At 47.4% G+C, this 20,947-nt stretch overlaps 1 protein-coding gene across 4 annotated transcripts in view; it reads left to right on the plus strand.

Moving 5' to 3' along the window:
• Positions 1-17,277, plus strand: part of FPGS (folylpolyglutamate synthase) — a 41,294-nt gene extending 24,017 nt beyond the window's left edge. For all 4 annotated transcript variants that reach the window (XM_066580577.1, XM_066580578.1, XM_066580575.1 and 1 more), the window contains exons 9-15: positions 1,951-2,028; positions 2,115-2,262; positions 9,707-9,805; positions 10,066-10,216; positions 11,399-11,474; positions 13,137-13,203; positions 16,741-17,277. In XM_066580577.1, coding sequence (XP_066436674.1) covers positions 1,951-2,028; positions 2,115-2,262; positions 9,707-9,805; positions 10,066-10,216; positions 11,399-11,474; positions 13,137-13,203; positions 16,741-17,165 — 1,044 coding nt within the window. In that variant the 3' untranslated portion in view covers positions 17,166-17,277. The remainder of the gene's footprint in view (positions 1-1,950; positions 2,029-2,114; positions 2,263-9,706; positions 9,806-10,065; positions 10,217-11,398; positions 11,475-13,136; positions 13,204-16,740) is intronic.
• Positions 17,278-20,947: the final 3,670 nt, after the last annotated feature.

Raw genomic sequence — 20,947 nt, forward strand, 5'->3', positions numbered from 1 at the left:
ATAGGGAACAACTTGCGGATGGGTGGGGGTCTTACTGCTGAGACCCTCAGCCATCTGTAGAATGGAACTCCTATGTCCCACTCTGCCTGTCACTGCGGAAGTCCCTTTCTTCACCAGCAGTAATGTCTGTATGAAGAGAGCTCTGGCCAAGCATCTGCACTCCATTCATTTCCATGGGGCTGACAAAAATACCCGAGCGGGTGCCGCTCAGTCCCATTGGGAGTGAATGGAGCTCTGGTGCACAACCAATGCTGCATTCAGTCTCCTCCGTACTGTGGGGAATGGAGTAACTCTGCGGTGAGGACGGGGGACATGGGAGCCTTGATCTTGGTACAACTCCTTTTTAAAGCTTTTACATAAAGTGGTTGTATATGCTGCACATAGGAAGACTAATGCTTGAAAAAGTAATCATTATTGCAGCAGGGCTTCTTTTTTTTATTTTCCATCTAGCATGTAGGCTTCCAGTTGGTCAGTTAGAGGCGATCAGTGAGTAATCTGCGTGCCCCCATTGATTGGCAGAAAGGATGCATTGTGCCTTGTTCACCTGTCAGTATATCTATGGCTGCTACTGCAGCTCTGTCTCAGGCTCACTTGTGGATCTGAGCTGCAGTATATGACCCAATTTACACTGACAGATGATCGCTCAATAGTCGCTCAAATGATAGTCTGACAGTTTTCAGTGATCATCTTTGCATATTTTTTAGTAGCTAATTAGCTACTATAGAATATGCAAGCAGAACGGACACAGCCGCAGCTGCTAATAGAACAATACAGCTGTTTTGCATAAGCAAACAGCTGTATTGTTCTGCATGCTTACAGCCCATGCCCTGCTGTAAATTCACAGCAGGACACAGGCACAGATAATCTTATCAGTGCAGTTGGCTGTGATAACAGCTGGTAGCTCAATTAAAAAAAACTTGAAGTAAGCGAGGAAGGACTCGTGCATGAAAACTGCACGATGTCTGCATTTAGATGCAACGAGAATTGCTCAAAAGACGGGTTTGAGTGATTTTTTTTGAGTGATTCACGTTGTGTCTAAATGCACACTTATGAATAGTATTATGTCATGTACTGCAGTGAAAAGGCTGAGAGTCTGACCCCACACATTATACATTGTTGGCTTTCGAAAGTTATCACCTGATCCATAATCTTAGGAGTAAATGATGCCTCATTATGGCCCTGGTGGGCCAGAGATCCATGGTCTTGCTTATTCATATGCTTAAAGTGTACCTGAGTTTTCAGCAAGTGTTCTAAAATACCCCAACATCTCCTTACCCTGATTTGCTGCTGTTTGCACCCTGTTTCATGTCTGTGTTTTGATTTTCATGTGATACTCCCCATTTTTCTGTTGCTCTGCTGTTTGCAACTAACTTTCATGCAGGGGGTGTGTAGTAAGCCTAGTATTCTGTCACTAGTTCACTGTCCTGACTTCCTTGCCTTCACTTCCCATGCTGCATTGCACAGTCTGTGGTCCAATCAGCAGGTAGGCAGTTTCTGAATGCCCACTCCTCCCTGCTTTCCCAGGACAATCAGGCATTTAGAGACATTCCAGACAAACCCACTCTGTGTGCACAGATACATAGCCACATAACAGCAGGAGAGGTGGAGACTGGAAATCATTATCATGTCTGCAGATCTGTCAGCCTGCAGCCTGTGAGTGCATAGGAGCCATTTATGTAGATGGCCTCTGTTGCTATGGAAACGTCCCTGATTCCTTATTACTATAGTAGCTTTAGAATGGATTGTAGAGAATCTGGAAGGGAGACCCCTAGTGGCAGTCATCTCAAACATTGTTTGCAGTGGTAAAGCAAGCGTTTTAATATAAGTATATATCAGACATAATGACACTAACACAAGATGATAGATGAGCAGAAGTTGTCTGAAAAGTTAGTGCCCCTCTGAATTCACATAAGGTAGTGGATGTACATAAGACTGACTGGTTTCTCTCAGCCAGGTGTTCCAGCATTCACCGTACCCCAACCTGCAAGCCCCCTGGAGGTGCTAAGAAACAGAGCGCAAGAAATTGGGGTAAGTTTACACCCACTCTGTGCCTCCCTTCCCGCCCGGGCCCTGCAGTTTTGGGCTTTTTACTCACCAGTGCTTTGTTTACGCAGTGCCCCCTGTATATGTGCCCAGACTTGGCAGAGTTTGAAGAGAATGGCATCTCGCTTCATCTTGGTTTAGCTGGAGATCATCAAAGAATCAATGCTTCCCTAGCGCTCCAGCTGGCACAAACATGGCTCCAGCACCAAGGCTGTCAAGGTATATTAGATTTGCCAAAATGTCTGCAGGTGACCAACTTTATCAACACTGTGGCTGTTTTGGGATTCGTAGACGAGTATTGTGCCGATCATTGATACAGTAAAGAATTGCTTTAAGGGGTCAGCCTCCATTGAATAACACTGCATGGACTAGTCTCTCATGTACAGTGTTATCCAATGGGGGCCACTGATGGACAGCTGTAGTCATGTTAACAATGGGAACACAGTGCAGAAGACACTACTAGCAAGGGGCAGAGCTTCTTGTAGCAAGACATCCGACACTAATGGGCAGTCATATATTTGTATGGGTTCCAACCAATCTGTAAAAGTTAAGTGATCAACCCCTTTAAAAGGTTTTTTTTTGGGACTACACCATTGATGACGTATCTTGAGAATAGGTCATTGATAGTTCATTTGGTGGAATTCGCCACTCCACTTCAGTTTATGCTAAGCGTTATATAGCAGCTGTGACGGGTATTGCGTGCAATTGAGCCACTCAGGTCATGTGACCGATAAACGTGATTTCACAGGCTTGAGAAGAGGGCCAAGCATTTGCCTCCGTGCTGTAACCTCTTCTTTTTTTTTTTTTTTTAAAGGAACTTTATTTAGCCAGAGAGTAGTTAACAAACATACATACATAGTCAGCTGACACCACAGGTGTCAGATTCAGCAAAATGTCACATTGCATGGAAGCCAAGACAGAGATACTCGTTACCTTTGTATACACACGTTTCTTTTTGACACATAATGTCTGGCTAGACCTTTTTTTTTATTTTTTAACTTTATCCATTATTACGAAACAACAGATTTAACCTTGGAGCGAATTAGCTGTACTCGGATGGGAAAAGGAAAATGAAAAGGGAAAGAAAAAGTAACAAAAAGAACACCCCCCCCCCCCCCCCCTGGCACGACTCCTTCTCTAAATTTGTAATAGCAGAGAGAAAACTCTAAAGGATAGGGTCTTAACTCAGACTACAGGTTGAGCGGATGTCCTTCATTGTGTCCCTCCTCAACCATCACCTCCCCCCTACCATCTAGTCAAGCTCTCCCAATGCTGTCGCAGGGCACCCCACCCAATCACCCCAGATCTTGTCAAATTTTTCTGGACATTCCCTGGCCATGTATGTCAATTTGTACATTGGGATTTCGGAGTTGACCACCCAGATCCATGCATTTCTGGTCGGCCTCCCAGGGTGTTTCCAGTTAAGCAAAATTAGTTTTTTAGCATAGAAAAGTAGCAGCTTGTACAATATGCGTGTTGCTGCGGTCACCGGTAGATCACCAACAAGCCCGAAGAGGCACGTTCCAGGATGCATGATCCTCGGGGCTCCTAAGTGTGTTTCCATAAAGACAAGCACGTCTCTCCAGTAGCCCTGCAGGATTGCACATTCCCAAAACACGTGCATGACTGTCCCATCCGCAGCCAGACATCGCGGGCATGTTGCAGAAGGGAGCAGGCCCATGGCACACAGTTTGGAAGGAGTATAATATATGCGGTGCAGGAACTTAACTTGGATGAGTTTGTCTCTAGCGCTTACCAGGGGGGGCCAGAGCCTCTCAGTATATCATCATCCTCCTCTCCCGAGGTCAGATCAGGGATATCCCGCTCCCATCTCTGGACGGCCCTCTCGCCCAGCGGGGCCAGGTGCCGTGCTATGTGGGCATAGAAGCTCGACATCGGTTTGACAAGATTACACATCTGTGCAAGGCCCTCTAGTCGTGTCATGGATAGTGGGATAGATGTGCCCCCAAACTGAGCCCTGGCCACATGCCGCAGCTGGTAGTACCTGAAGTAGGAATTTTCGGGTAGGCCATGGGCTATCCGCAGTTGTAGGAAGGTGCAGAGCGTACCCTCCTCGACTATGTCAGAGAGGGCATTGACGCCCCATCGTCTCCAAAAGGCAGACTCTGGGAAACGTTGAAAGTGTGGCAGTTTGGGGTTGTCCCAGAGGGGGTGTGCGGGGATCGCACAGTCTCCTCCTTAGTGGACAGTCTCGAGACTCGTTGCCAGACCTCCAGTGTCACCAGCAGGGGAGCAACCGAAGATGAGGGGCCGCTTGGCAGCAACCCACGCAGGCTCTGGGCGGGGTCCACCATTCTACGTTCCAGGCCCACTGCCGGGTTGTAGTTTGATGAGGATAGCCACCACCCCGCATACACCAACTGGCTAGCCAGGTAATAGTAGTAGAAGTGTGGTAGGGCTAACCCTCCCTTGTTCGACGGGAGGCACAGGGTCTCCAATCTGATCCTGTGTGCGGTGCCCCTCCACAGCATGCGTAGCACGATCCCTCGGAGTGTAGTAAAGAACTTTTTTGGGACCAGCGTAGGGGAGTTATGTAGTATATACAGAAATTTTGGTAGTAGTTTCATTTTCAGTAGGTTTATTCTGCCCACCAGAGTGAGCGGGAGAGAAGCCCATCGTGTCTCTACCTCTTCAGCCCAGCCCAGAAGAGGGGTCAGGTTGGAGTCATAGAAGGCGGATAGCTCCGCTGACACCTTAACACCCAGATAGGTGGTCTGGGTCGTCCAGCTCAGTGGGGCGGGCAGGGGGAGCTCAGCGGCCGCAGGGTCCACTGCCAATAGGTGGGTCTTGTCCCAGTTAACCTTAATGCCCGAATGTGTGCCAAATGCGTCGAATATAGCCAGCGCTGCATCAAGAGAGGCCTCTGGGTCTTGAAGGAAGAGAAGGGTGTCATCTGCATAGAGCGCTATGCGCTCTTCGTAATTGTTCAGCTTAAATCCCTTCACTATCGGTGACATTTGGACTTGGATCGCTAGGGGCTCTATAACGAGGGCAAACAAAGCGGGGGACAAAGGACAGCCCTGCCTTGTACCCCTGCCCAGAGAAAACTGGGCAGAGACATGTATATTGGTCTTGATGTTTGCTACCGGGGAGTCATATAGAATCTCGATCCATTTAATAACGGTTGGCCCGAATCCAAACCGTCGCATCACCGCCCATAGGTACTTCCACTCCACTGAGTCGAAGGCCTTTGCCTGATCTATGAATACCAGAATGCGCTTCCCCCTATTAGTGTGCTTGTATGATAAATGGTTGAAAAGCCTCCTCAGGTTCATGTCAGTGCTCTTGCCCGGCATGAAGCCGGACTGGTCAGCGTGTATGATCTCACCCAGGACTGAATTTATACGCGTCGCCAGTATTTTTGCAATTACTTTTACGTCGTTATTAAGGAGAGAAATGGGGCAGTAAGAGCCGCAGTCTGTGGGGTCCTTTCCAGCTTTAGGGATCATTATTATTAAGGCTTTACGCATTGTATACTGTAGCGCCTCCTCCCGCAAAATGGAGTTGTATAATGTGAGAAGCCACGGGGCCAGGGTTTCCATGTTTTTCTTATACCATTCCCCTGGGAGCCCATCCACACCTGGTGATTTCCTATTGGGGAGTGACTTAATAGCCTCCGTTATTTCTTCTATGCTCAGGTCTCTATCCAGGTGGGCTGCGCTGTCCCGGCTCAGTGAGGGGAAGGGAATATTATCTAGATATGCCAGAAGCTGCGCATCAGATCGGCTCAGTTTGGAGGTGTATAAATCTCTATAGAATTGGGCAAAAGTTTGGTTAACTAGTTTAGGGTCTTTTACTAGGGTACCCGTGCTATCTCGCACTGCTGTGATTGGCGGCAGTGTCTGGTCCTCTCTGGCCAGATAGGCCAGCAAGTGACCGTTCTTGTCTCCCTGATCAAAGATCCGGTGGCGGGAGTACAAAAGTTTCTTCTTGGTGTGTTCAATAAGTAGTAATTTATATTCCCATCGCAGAGCATTCAGGGTTAAGGTAGTTCCCGGGGAGGGATCTGCAATGTGTCTAGCCTCTGCTGAGTCGAGGCGGCGATCCAGGTCCAGGCGGTTGGCTCTTAGAGACCTTCTGTGCTCGGCAATAGCCGAGGTGAAGGATCGCCTGGTGAAGGCTTTAAATGCATCCCATACTACTAGCTCGGGGACCGTCCCTTCTTTAGCCTCCCAGTACAGTTCAGCCTCTTGTTCTACATATTCGTGTACTTCTCTCTGTTCCAACCACAGTGGGCTCAGTCTCCACATAGGGTGACTGCCCTCTACTCCAAGGTCAAGAACCAGTTGGAGCGGGGAATGATCTGGGATGCCCCTGGGTAGGTAGGATATGTCACGGACCATGGGGAGGCAGTCTGGGGAGCCAAAACACAGATCTATACGTGAGAAGGCATTGTAGGTCAGAGTATGACACGAGTAGGCCTTATCCTGTGGGTGTCGCACGCGCCATATTTCTTGTAGTAAATAGGAATCGGCCCACCCAGGTAACCGAACCTGTGCGGAGGCAGCTGGAGTGAGACGGTCCCACACCGGGTCCAGGATCAGGTTAAAATCTCCCATAATTACTATTTGGGCCGTCTCGAGGAGGACCACCCGCGCCATCACCTCATGAAGTATCTCTATATTGGCAGGCGGTGGTAGGTAAACTGTTGCTATCGTGAGGAGGCGGCCATGGAAGGTTCCCTGTAGGATCAGGTATCGCCCCCCAGGGTCGATATGTATTTGACGGAAGTCAAACTGTGCCGACTTAGCCACTAAGATACTGACCCCTCAAGCATAATTTGAATAAGTCGCGTGGTACGCTGAGCCTACATTTGCCCTCTTAAGCGCCAATGTCCTCGAGCCTGTGAGGTGTGTTTCTTGGAGTAATATCATATGGGGGGAGTGGGTTTTGAGGAAGTCGAAGACCAACGCTCGTTTAATTTTAGAGTTTAGGCCCCTGACATTCCAGGAGACCAATTTTAGGTATGTGCTAACCATTGTCATAGAGCTGGACATTATTCCTGCGAATTTCCCGTAGCTCGTTTAGAAAAGAGTCGCGCCAGAAACAACAAAGAGAAGTAACAGAGTAAACTGAAATCTGTTTGCATTTCCCCACCTCGAACTGATCCCTCCCATCCCCCCCGAACTTCGGACAGGTTTCGATCCCAAAACTAACAACTGTGTAGGGGGCATAGGGCCTACCCCCAAGAGAGTCAACAGTAAACTAACAAACATGGAAATAAAGTCCCCCTGTGAAAAATCGGAGACAGGGCCATATGATTATGGGCTGCTCCAGTGTAGACTATGGCTGCCCAGCACGAGTTGTGGACGGCACATAGGCCGCCAGTCTAGCCGGGCCCCCACAGTCCAAGACATAGAGAGCACCCTTATCGCAGTCCACATCACTTTACCGTAACGTTGTCTTCGGCTGCTGGCTTACTTATCTAACAAGGAGAAAAGGGGGGAGAGGGAGGAGATGGGGTGGGGAGGGGGGGAGCGGAAAGAGGAAAAAAAAAGGGGGGGGAGAGGGATAAAAAAGGAGGGAGGGGGAAGGGCGGGAGGAGGAAAGGTCGCTCTCCTCAGTTATAATGCAGGAAGAAAGGAAAGCATTGGCCGGCCAGCCACATTAAATGCGTAGTTTTGAAAGCCTCACAACATGGATCAGTTTTGTTCAAGCCAGTTCAGGACATCTGGATTTTCCGCCGCGTCACTCACCCGGGCCGCTGCTGTATGGGGTGGGCAGCCCAGTGCTCTCTCCTGCCGCTGGTGCCTCTGGCGTGGTCCCCGCTTCGGTCGCTGAGCAGGGGGAGCTCGTTATCCCGCACTTCCGGTTTCGTCTAACCGTCACTTCCGGTCGCGGCCGGCCGGCACTCGAGCCCGGGGATCTTCAGGCCCTGCAGCGTTCCTCCTCCTCGGAGACCCAGAGGGGTCTCTAAATGCTTCTGCTGGGTCAGGGGAGTCAGCGTTAGCCCCCGATTCGTCGCCTGCGGCTCTCAGCGCACAGGATGCCAAGGATTGAGGCGGCTGCCAAGCGGAGTCTCTCTGGACACGTCCTCTCTCTCGGGCTGTCAGGCCCCCAAACCCGTGCTGTAACCTCTTCAGTTAGCTGATTGGTAGGGATCCAGAGGGGCAGACCCAGTGATCAACTATTGATGAACTATCCTAAGGATGGGTCATCAGTAGTTTACAACAGGACCAACCCCTTTATGCTTCAAAGTGGTTATCCCACCAAAATCATTTAGCGCCTGTCTACAGGATATAGCTGCATAGACCCCCAGGTATCAGGAGTAGGACACCCTGAGCCCCTCTAGTGAATATAGTGGTTGTGCTTATGCCTAACCACTGCTCCATTCATGGTCTATGCAACCCGGAGAGAGTGTTATCTCCATAGACGGTGAATGGAATAGTAGTCCACTTACCTGGGTCTGCTGTCAGGTGAAGGTCATAAGGGTTAAAACAAGACACATATTTGTACATAAATTGCGTACAGTTACGGCGACACCGGATATGGATAGACTTTTTTTTTCTTGCTACTTTTGAACTATAGAACACTTGCCGTATTCTGAGAGTCATCATTTATTTTCCCATCTATGGAGCCGTGAGGAACTGTTTTTTTTTTTTTTGTTTTGTTTTTTTAAGAATGACTTGGTTATCATTTATACCATTTTGGGGTACATCTGAGCCAAGATGCCAGTTTTACGCAGCGATAGTGATTACATTTCAGTTGCCTCCAGTAATCACATGTGATATCTGCTCTGATTTGCTGACTTCCGTTTTTGTTCTCTGTTGGGTGCCCCAACCACCATCACCAGCCAGACTTCATCTCTGTACACTCTTCCCACCCTGCTGCTACCCCCTAATGCCATTTTCAGTAACCCTCCCCATAGTAATTAGCCCCCCCCCTCTGTGGCCCTCTTAGTTATGTTGACTCCTGGGCCCCAATATTAGTTGTAATGATCCCTCGTGGCCCCTTTGGTTATAGTGCCACCTACTTATCCTCCATGTGCTGTGCTCAGTGTCCGGTCGTGTTGGGGCCCTGTTACACAGGAACGATCCTCACTAGTGAACTGAGTAGGAGCGGGCCGGGATCATTCTGTCCACCCACCTCCATTCACAGTAAACAGGCAGCTGTTCATAAGTGATACTGCCTGTTAATGCGGGCCAGTATGTCGTTCAGTTTTCTGCATGCAAAAACTGAATGACGAAGCAAATTAATTTTCCTTAGTCATTCATTCGGGGCGTGCCTTTACACTGAACGAATCGTTCTGGTTGTGGGAATCTGAACGATTTATCAGCCTGTGTTAAAGGATCCTAAGTGTGATCACACTACTGACATGAAAGGAGATAGTGGAGGGGGAAGGGAATCTGGCGGCAGCTTCTTCTACTGGTCCGGGCAGCAGTGGTCTGCCTGTTGAGTACCCCTGCACTAGAGGGACTCTTTCTGGTTCTCCTGATCTATTGGGGTCCCTGAGGTCAGACCTCCAGTGATCAGTCATTCTTTACCTCTGTACATTGTGTAAGCCATAACTGATTGTGGTGGGATAGCCCCTTTAAATTTTTATACACTGATTATCGGCATCACTTTAGAAGTAGATCAACGTTGCAGATGTGAGTTTGACTTCTACATACTTCTGTTACCACCATTATATTTCATCATACAGGTTTAGGTGAAATCAGAAGTGGAAACCACCAAATTCCTAAGATTACGTGGTCTCCACCCCCGGCGTCAAGTTTTCGTCCCTCTCTTCCAATGGTTCAAGGTAAGAACTGCTAGCTGATAGATGCATTATCCAGGCGGGATAGCGTGTTTCCCTATAGACTGATCATGCTGGGGTCTCCTGGCACTTATAGGAGTGAATAGTGTCTATAGGGAACCTGTCTTTCGCCCTTCTAATTTCTATGTTGAAAATCGCCACTGGTTTGTAGTGTCTAGTTGCAGTATAGGTTTTTGACCACTAGATGGCAGAGATGTAACTTATACATTTGACATGCTTATTACTCCTAACTTCTACATTTGTAGGTTTACAGGACACGATATGGCTGGGGCGTACACAGGTTCTACAACGGGGGCCTGTATCTTATTACATTGATGGTGCGCATACCAGCAGCAGTGTGAAGGCTTGTGTCAGATGGTTCCAGGAGGTGGCGCTAAACGAGGAAAAAGCTGGAGGGTAAGTTGTAATTTCTTGGTTAGGGGGTCATATGACATTGTAGACTGCAGGCAGAGTTCTATACATAAAGTTGCTTGAATTTAAGGTTTAACTAACATATGACATTTCATAGTGACATGTCAGAAGTTTTACTGGAGAGCGTTTGGGTTTTGAGACCCCCCCCCCCCCCCCCCCACTGATCGCTAAAACAAATGGGCAGAAGCGCTCCTCTTAGCACTGTGCCTGTTCGACTGTCGCTGCGAGTGGTCTGCAGATTTCATAGACCACCTATGGAGCTCTTGCACAGCTCCGAGCAGTGACACTGTTCGGATGAGCGCTTCTGCCCATTCATTTTAGTAATCGGTGGGGGTCTCAGCACTGATGAAAACTTCTGATACGTCACTTTGACATGTCAAAAGTTTTTAAACGGCTTGGTTACCCTTTAAAGTAGTTGGTCAGCACTCCTAAACACAAGCAGCCCACCCTTCAGTTATGTAGCGTCCAAAAATCCTAATTGGCTAAATGGTGTGCCCCACACATCTCCCCCTCCTCCTGCTATAAATCATATGTTGCACATCTTTCCCCCTCCTGTCGTTATTTTCAGTCTCCTTAGTCTGACAGATTTTACAAATTTCTCCATCCTCCAGTACTGCAGTGTTGCGGTATGTGAAAGCAAAGAAAATAACCGGTTAAACATTTTTAGCAAGCAATTGCAAAAAATGATTTTCATAGAAAATACACAGATCCAAAAAAAAAAAGTCAGCATGGATGTCCATAGCCTTTAAAGCAATCCTTCGTGCCTGGAGAAACAAAGATGGCCGCACCAGCTTCTCTGAATACATGATGTACATAGGTTTTAGACTAATGATACATACTTACACCTGCTATGATTAATCAGTGCAGCCCACAGTGCCGACCAATCGGAGCAGCAGGAGGTGTCTTGGACTGCTAATGTATACTAATACACAGTGTGCATCAGGTCATCGGAGAAGCTGTTCGGCCATCTTTGTTTCTTCGAGCCCGGAGGGTCGCTGTAAGTACTTCATGGTTTACATTGAAATAAATGGTCTGTCCATGTAACGCACAGACATGTTGGGTCCTACAAAGAGAGTTGCCCTCTGCCCTGGCTAATCAGTGGGGGGGGGGGGGGGTTGCTGTGAATCATGATGATGTCATCACACCGTGGTTTTATTGTTTTTGCAGAGGTTCTGTGGTTCGGGTTCTGCTGTTTAATGCCACCGGGGAGAGGGACTCGGCTGCCTTGTTAAAACTTCTCCAGGTGAGTGAGAGTGCTTACTATTCAGCAACTTTACCACATGATACACTAGCATCATGAGTCACGAAGTAAGGCCGGGCTCACATGACTGTATTCTCCATGCGTATTACCCAAGCATTGTTTGCGTACGTAATACGCAGTAGCAATCTTCCATACACTTTTTCGTTGTGCCGCTTGTACCAGCCGCATGAAATATGCCTGCAACAATCGTAGTATCTTGATGTGTAATACACGCCAAGAGAGTGTATGAAGATTGGTGGCATGCCGTAAATACGCATTGTCCTTACACGCGGCACGCTGGAATCACGGTTGTATGAGCTTGGCCTAAAATACAACATTGTTGCTCCGTCCCAGTGACCCTGGGACCACCAAGCCATTGTTGAAGTCTGTACCATTGATGAAAATGGGCAAGAGCTGTGTTCAGCTGTTGGCAGTGCCATCAAATTACTAACAACGTCTGTACATCACTAAGGGGGTTTGTGAGTGACTACATGCTTCGCCCCTGATCACATGACGGTGACATCACAGGTCCTGTAAGCACACGGCTGCTGTCCGGCTTGGTGTTCGTTAGTATTCCCTAGCAACTGAAGCTGCAGGGGGTTTGTAGTCCGCCTGTAATCTGCACAAGGATGCAGGAGCTTTGATGTCACCATCATGTGATAAGGGGCGGAGCATGTAACCATCACTGGTGATGAAAGACCTTTGATGTCACTGTCATGTGATCAGGGGCAGAGCATGTAAGTTATTCACTCAGGATGAGTGTCACAATCATGTGATCAGGGGTGGAGCATGATGGTGATGTCATCACAGGTTCTTCGTCTCCACTGTGCTGCTTCTGATCCCTGTTGTATGTAGCAGAGCTGTGTGTGTGACATGCATGTACCAGAGCTGTGTGGCGCATTGCGTCACGAGAAGCAATGGGGCTATAATTTCCTAATAATTACAAGTAGACTTTAAATGGAGCAGTTGGACACATGTTCTATTCAGACCTCTCTTTGCCGTGGTCTTGCAGCTAGAGAATAAGGGGGTCCGGTGATCTCGCATTTATCTGTTCTGTGGATAGATGATGAATACTTCAGTCTGTAATACTGCTTTTACATTTCCATTCCCTGTCGGTAAGCGGTGATCTTGAAGAGGACTGTTATGAAGTTCCAACATTTTTCATTACAGCGGTTGTACAAAGATATAATGTTATCCCCTGTACACGGGATAGGGGGTAACTTCAGTTGATAGGGGTCTGACCCCTGGGGTCTACACCTAACCTGAGAAGGCTCCTGCATAAAAGGAATGGAGGTCACACATGCTACTCCATTCACTGCACTGTGAGCGCTGCAGATTGCCAGGCAGTTGTACTAGCCGATTTCTGGCATTGAAATGAAGAGCATGACGGCACACATGTATGACCGCCGCTCTGCCTCTCAAGGGTTCGGTCACCCATCAGTTATAGCCATTCCCTATCCTGTTTATGAAGGATGGCTTTATGTCTTGGCACGACCCCTTTAGTTAAATCCTGTAAAGTCCTGATGGTTTCATATAATCGACCCTTTATGGACAGGAGTGATATATACAGTGACTAGTAAGTGCCAACAGCTGAAGCCGCCTTGTCATTGTATTCTGCGTGTACAGTTCCAGCTTGTAGTAACTTTATTCTTTTTCTTTCTTTAGCCCTGCCATTTTGACTATGCGGTTTTCTGTCCCAACATCAGTGAGGTGTCCGGGGTGGGCATTGCTGGTAAGTGCTTTTACTCATGGTCGGAATTTGTCATAGATTTTTGCTCCTGCTTTGGAGAAATCTGAAGCAATGGCTGCACCATCTGTGGTCCTATAGTGTTCTATTGGTGATATATCTGGCGATCGGGCAGCCACGGAGGTGTGACAATGTTGTGGGGGCTTCCTGTGACCCCTTTGTGTGTGCGGCCGAGCATTATCCTACTGGAAGCCGCCATGAGAGGAACACATGTGGCTGCAGGATGACCTGAACATATTGCTGAGCTGTCATTGTCCCTCGTACCACTACTAGGGGTGACCGACTGTCATATGTGATGGTCCCCCAGACCATCACACCAGCAGGGGGCAGTGTGCCGATCCACAGCAAAGGCAGGATTGAGGAGCTCACCCCGAGGTCTCCAGACAGGTACACAACCGCCTTCAGCGCCCAAACTAAACCGGGATTCGTCATCGAAGACAACCCGGTTCCACTCTGTAGCGTCCAGTTTCATCGTTCATGACATCACTACAAACGGAGGCGATGGTTGGTGTCAGAGGCCGTACATGTAATGGGGGAGAAAGAAGGGTCGGGCACATGTTGTATTTCAACACCTGATCGTTTAGTCTCCCCTGGAGATAAACCGCTGCTAGAAGTATACGCTAGTGGCTTCCTCTGCTCTCCCCGTGGAAAATATATTAGCGTTCGGCCAAGCTGAGCATTCATGTGTATGGGGGAGTTGGGAGAAATGGCAGGATCCCGTTCTGAGGATCGTGGGGGTCTCAGTGGTGAAACCTCCACCGGTCAGACTTATCACCTATCCTATGGATAGGTGATGGGTACATTGGGGTGAAAGCCCTTTAATGAGTCTGAAGACTTTGAGGGTGCCCGTCTGCCGAGACTCATATTGAGGCCGTGCTTGGCCATATTTGCTGCTTTGCTCTCACTGTCACATGTCATGGCTCCGTGTTTACCCCCACATAAATGTTCCTTTAATGATTTAGCAGACATTCCTCGCACTTCCCTGATCGCTGTGTGTCCCCTCTAACTTCTGCCGCTAAACATTGTCTGAGCCACCGGTTAGGAAGTAAATCAGACACTTGGCAAAAAGCGTGGAATTCCTGTGTAACGTATGAAGACTCGCTGCCAAAATCCGTGCAGAAACTGATCGTCTGTCTGTCCAGAGAGCCTGTGGAGCGCAGAGTCTGTACATCCCCGTGTATCTCTGGGGCGAGATCGTTATCTTTACCAGTCGCTAATATCCGTCTCGTGTCTGAGTGGACTGGAGGGATTCTCCTCTCTCCATAGAAATAAACTCGCACACTTGACCGACTGTCAGTGTTTATGCTGAGGTTGGGGGAAACGGCTTTTAGCCCACATTCACACCTGCGTCAGGTGTTCTGCCTACCTGCACCGTTATGGGAGCAGGAAAGGGGAATTCCCTGACGGAACTGAACAGAGACAAATTTACTCTGAAGCCGCTTTCACACGGGCGTCAAAATCGCGCAATTTTTTTTCCCCGCGTTGCGACAGTGCTACGAATCACATGTATGAGAAGCCCATGCTCTCCAATGGGTTCGTTCACAGTAGGGCTGTTTTATAGGCTGCTATATTGCGAGGGGGGAAAAAAATCCCGGCATGCTGAATATTGCTGCGATTTTTGAGATGTTTTGTAGCCCATGTTTCCCTATGAACCCTTGCTTATTGTGTTGCATCACACGGTAACGCAGTTGTCGTGCGGTGTGATGCAACTTTTATATTAGGAAATCCTACTGTTTCCCCTAAAATAACCCCTAGCTACATTTAAAAAAATAAATAAATACATCACTTAACAAGCGCTGACCGCTCCGCCGCTCGTCTCCTCTGCAGCTCCGGCAGACTTACTTGTAGTTTTCACCCAGTGCTTCCTGGTCAGAGGTTAAGGCCTCCCTCACACAGGGTGTTTATTACAGCGTTTAGCGCTGTCTTTTCAGCCCAGCGCTAAACGCTGTACAAGACTCCCATTCATTTCAATGGGGCTGCTCACACAGGGCTGAAAATGCAGCGCCTTCCAACGCTGCGCTTTGACAGCGATGCATGTTCTATTCTGGGGCGTTTTCAGCCCTGCGTCGCCCATTGAAACGAATGGGCAGTGGTTTTGGCACTGCTAAAAACGCGGCAACACTTGGTGCCGCGTTTTTGGCAGCGTTAACCACTCGCCGATTTTCGGGGTGAGGGCTTGTAATAGAAGCCCTACCCCAAAGATCAGTCCCAGCGGGCTAGAGGAAAAAAAAGAAAGCAATACTCACCTAGCCACTGCAGTCTGGGTCGCGGCCGCTGGTCTCTGCCGCTGATCCGGGCTTCCTCGGCACCCCAAAGTCTAATTGCCGGAGGCCCCTGGCCTCCGGCAATAGAGTGCTAGGATTGGTTGTCGGTGCTTGCTCGATGCAAGCTGAGATAGTCAATGAAGTGCTGTGACTGGTTATCGGCATGCTCGATGCCCAATCACAGCCCTTCATTGACTGTCTCAGCCAATCAGCGCCGGCAAGCTCTGATTGGCTGAGACAGTCAATGAAGGGCTGTGATTGGGCATCGAGCAAGCACCGACAACCAATCACAGCACTCTATTGCTGGAGGCCAGGGGCCTTCGGCAATAGACTTTGGGGTGCCGAGGAAGCCCTTATCAGTGGCAGAGACCAGCGGCCGTGACCTGGACTGCAGCGGCTAGGTGAGTATAGCTTTTTTTTTTCTTTTCAGCATTCTTGGCTGCGTTTTCAGCCGAGCTGAAAACGCAGCCAAAACGCTGGCATAAAGCATGCCAGCGCTGCTGAAACGGGGCGGAATCTGCAGTAACGCAGCGTTGAAAAACGCTGCGTTTCTGCAAATGCCCTGTGTGAGGGAGGCCTAAAAAAAAAAAAAACTCACCTCCAGGAAGCGCTGGCTCTGAGCTGAGCTGTGGCACTCAAGAACCAATCACTGCAGTGCTCTATGAACCAGTCACAGCCAGCGCATTGAATGGCTGAGATTGGTTCATTGAGCGCTGCAGTGATTGGCTGAGATTGACTACTCTCAATAACCAATCGGAGCCAGCGCTTCCTGAAGGCTGGATTTTTGACCCCCCTCCCTGGACAGGAAGCACTAGCTGAAGACTACAAGCAAGTCTGCCAGAGCTGTGGCGGAGCCGGACATTGCCTCTAAGCTGATGTATCGTGTTTAGCTTAAAAAAAAAAATTATGCAGCCAGGGCTTATTTTCAGGGTAGGGCTTATATTTCAAGCAGAAAATGCTGAAAAGCTTAACCCAACCCCCCCCCCTCCCAAAAAATGGCACAATTTAATTTTTTTTCATTCCTCTACACTTATCTTTTTTAAGTTCTTCAGCACATTAAATGGTACCATAAAAAATAAATCAATGAAAGTCCAACTTGCCATTCAAAAAACAAGCCCTCATTTGGCTGTCAGTGGTAAAATTAAAAAAGTTATGGTTCTTGGAAGGCGGGGATTAAACAAAAAATAAAGTGATAAGTCTCTGCTCCTAAAGGGGTTAAGTATTCATATCCTCAACTTTTTGCAATCTCTTTCCTCAGATCAGCGGAATTACAATGTGACTCTGGAGAATGTCCTCACTCGGTGTCTGGAGAACCAGAAGACGTGGCACCTTCTGATGGAGGAGAGAAGTCTTTCTGACCCGTGGAGCTCCTCCCTACCTGTTGACACTCTGATTAAGGACAGCCCACGCGGTGCACCACTGCTCCTCGCCCCTTGTTCAGAGCGCCTCTTAAACTGTAACTCCCTGGTGTTCCCCTGTATCTCTCATGCTCTCCAGTGGGCCACCCAGGGTAGGGACCCTGATTTCCCTTGCCTGGACACCAATTTCCTCCACCATCATCCCGTTGCCAGTTCTGGCTCTGTACTCCTGCGGGAAGCTGCTCATGTTCAGATTCTCATCACCGGAAGCCTGCATCTAGTCGGGGGAGCGCTGAAACTTATCGATCAATCTCTTACTGAATGAAGGACTGGGTTTATCGGACTGATACTGTATACTTGAATGGCTGACGCCCCCTACTGCCTGACCTGGGACTTGTTTTTTCTTTTTTATTAAAAAAAATCTATTCAAAATGTTATTTCTGAAAACTGTCACAGTGCTCCCAGCATTAGCGGGGTTAACGAGTTACCTCTGAACCATCACTTTCAAAAGGGCTGCTATTTTATATATGTCCCAAGTAATCCTTAATTCTACTAATACGGACACCGTCTCTGTACATACCCAGGAGAAATCTGGTTAAAATCACTTTTTTTTTAAAATTTCTTTCCTGCAGCAAATATTTATTAACATTATTGATGTGTTTGACTTTTCTGTTAGCACTGATTGTCATTCTGCATGATTCCAGCAGGTGGCGCTTATACAATAAGGTTCAGCAATGGTTAAACTCTTAGAATTTGCGTGACTTTTCACACATCTTATATAATGCTATACAGGGTGCAGCGCTGGTGTAATAAGAGTGTACTTGAATAGGAAGGCATGGATGCTCTATAGAATAGTATGGTGCATCGGCCCCTGGGGGCCCCGGAACATGGGTTTCAGTTTTCTGTTGTGGCTCCTGTAAGAGAGAGTAAAACTCAATTGCAGAGTTGAAGAGTCGCATGTGAGAAGCAGAAATCTGATTTCTGCGTCTCTCCAAAGTCCCTTGGGACTGCTGCTAGGACTGACATACGGAAAGTAAACTCGTACATAGTTTTAAGAGGATTTGGGTTTTTTTTTTGGTTTTTTTTTAGATGACTTATATTTTTAAAGTTTCTCAATACATTTTAAAGTGGAGGGAAATGGGGGAAAAAACTTCAGTCGCGCCATTTTTGGGGGTCTTGTTTATGCGGTGAAATCTCCTTTCTTCCTGCTTCAGACAGAATAAAGTTATCAGTGTGCCGGACCCAGAAATGTCAGGGTGGTTAGAACTGCAACACGTTTGAGCGCCGTACTGCGGCCGCTGCCGTATTTTAGTTTTACTTTTTTCTGTTGGCCAGTGCGACACCAAATTTAGGTAGTTTTTTTTTTTTAAATTTAAAAAAAAACAAAAAAAAAACACTTTTTTTTTTTTTTAAAAGGAGGAAGAAAACTTTGTTCCATCTTCTGACCGCCAGCAATTTGGGCTCATGGACATCAGCATAACTTCTGCGTGTATTCAGTCCATATTTTTTATAGACTGAATAGAGACCCATTGAATTACATCGGTGTATCAGACGGGTGTATTTTACACGCATGAAAAAAAATCATAACACCCTATAGTAGATTATATTCCTGACCCAAAATAACCCTCTAAATTCTATGGAAGCTTTATATAAAAAAAAAAAAGCAAAACGGTTAATACATATTGCCAAGAGATGGTGGGAAGAAGAAAGTGACATCAATTGGACCTTCTTGTGTTTTTGGTTTTTCATGCATGAAAAACGCAATGCATCCTCGCCAAAACCCGCATATATACAGACTTAGTAAAAACTCTGCATTTTTCATGGCTCGTATACCTATATAAAGAAGCCATTATTTATTTTTCCGTCAATCAGCGGATGTGAGAGCTTAGTTTTTGCAGAATCACCTGTAGTTTCTATTGGAACAATTTTGGGGTTACATATGATGATTTGATCACTTATTACATTTTTTTTTTATTGGAGATGGGGGCGGGGGGGACACAAAAGTGCGATTTTGACTTTTTCTGGCTTCATTCACCATGCAGGATGAATAATGTTATAAGATCAGACTTTTACAGACACAATGATCCCAAATATTTTTGTCTTATTTTTTTACATTAAAAAAAGTAAAAATTAAAAAAAAACACCTTTTCCATTTTTAATTTGAAAGTTCCCATAGAGGACTTGAACTAGCAATCATATGGTTACTTACCGTATATACTCGGGTATAAGCCGATCCAAATATAAGCCGAGGCACCTAATTTTACCAGAAAAAATTGAGAAAACTTATTGACTCAAGTATAAGCTTAGGGTGGCAAATGCAGCAGCTACTGGTACTGCATATGTATGGGAAGTGCTAACGTAACACATGCAGTAACACAGTGCGTGCACAACATAGGAGTAAAGAATCCCCTGCGATAGCTATGGTAGAGGATCGTGATGTCCTGCCCTTGCTGCTGCCGGCGGCCCCATTGAAAGCAATGAGCTGCCAGCTCTCCCTGCAGTGATTTTGCAGGGAAGGGCTTTAAATATAAGCCCCTCCCTGAAAAATCATCCCTAGTTGTAGTAAAAAAAAATCTATACTTGCCTCCCCCCTGCTACCGGGCCTCAGGTGCATCTAGCTGCTTGGGTCCCGTCACTGTGATGAAGTTCTTTCAGCAGCCGGGGTTTTAAAAAACACTGCCTGCTGAAAGGGCTGCATCTGATTGGCTGGGGGAGGGGGGCTTCTGAATTCTAGCCTGTTTAAAATGGAAGTCTGTGAGCAGGTTCCGGATTAAATAAAATTACAAGATCGATTCATTTGTATAGCGCTAACTTATTCCACAACACTTTCAGGTAATTTATTAACCCCCACCAAGCTGGGTACTTATTTTACCGACTTCAGAAGGATGGAAGGCTGAGTCAACCTGAACCATTCAGGGATTGAACTTGCAACCTTCAGCTTGTAGGCGAGAGCTTAGGACTGCATTTCTGCTATCTTAGCGCTTTACGGTGGCAGTCAAGGATAGGTAGTCTCTTCCTGTATAAGAGGAGTAAGCCGTGTGCAAGGCTGCGTTCTCTGTGAAAGGGCACCCTGGCCAGAATTGGGATTTACCCTACTCTATATTGGCATGCGATTTGTGATCCAGGCTTCTATTCATCCTTGCTTTACTGACAGACCTACAACACTGGCGCTTCCTCTGGTTCTACTATATCAGCGATTGGTCCATGGAAAAGAATGTGCCACCTGCAGTCTACAGAGGAAATAGTTGTCTCATGACCGGGGCCATAAGCCTCTACCTGTTTACTCATGCTCATTCCGTTCTTGTAGCTCCTACTAGGAAAAAGTCACTTTCCAATTCCAAAGAGGCGTTCTATTCTATCCCCTTACTCGGTGCTACAGCTATGGAGGCTTGGATGGTTCTGACTGGGAGGCAGGTTGCTGTAGTAGAAATCTCTCACCACTACTTATTTCCAAGTTTAAGACTCGGTAGAGATGTGGTGGAGTTGTAGGACACACTCTGCACTCCAGGCCACACTACAATACACCATGGACTGGAATGCTGCAATGGCCAATTCACAACACAATCTGCATTCACACCTAGCAGCGTTTCAGCTGCAAAGTGAGCACTTAAAGGACATTTGTCAGCTAATGTTTGCCTATTCGCTCAATACACCGCTGCACTGTGACTCTCAGCGAAATAAAATTAAAAAAAAAAATCTTGTTATTTGTATAGTGTAGACTTATTCCGCAGCCCTCTGAAGTAATTTCATTTAATTACCTCCTCCCCACCAAGCTGGATACTTATTTCACTGAGCTTGGAAGGTTGAGTCAACCTTGAGCCGTCTACCTGAATCATGCGGGGATTGAACCTGCAACCTTCGGGTCGTGAGCGAGAGCTTAGGACTGCCTTAACACTCTGCGCATAAAGCCACAGAAAGGCTTCCCGCACTGTATGGTAATTAGCCTCAAACTGCCTAATGGGCGGTTCACATCTGCCAGCGGTCTGCGCTCCCTCTTCTGCTTAAAACTCCCTCTTTGTAGACGGACGTCTCCGGCTACAAAAGACGTCCTGAGTTCCATGTACAGCGCATCGTCGCTGCACTAAGGATGTCACCGTGCGTGTGACG

Source organism: Eleutherodactylus coqui, chromosome 10, assembly GCF_035609145.1.
Source record: "Eleutherodactylus coqui strain aEleCoq1 chromosome 10, aEleCoq1.hap1, whole genome shotgun sequence".
Taxonomy (NCBI): domain Eukaryota; kingdom Metazoa; phylum Chordata; class Amphibia; order Anura; family Eleutherodactylidae; genus Eleutherodactylus; species Eleutherodactylus coqui.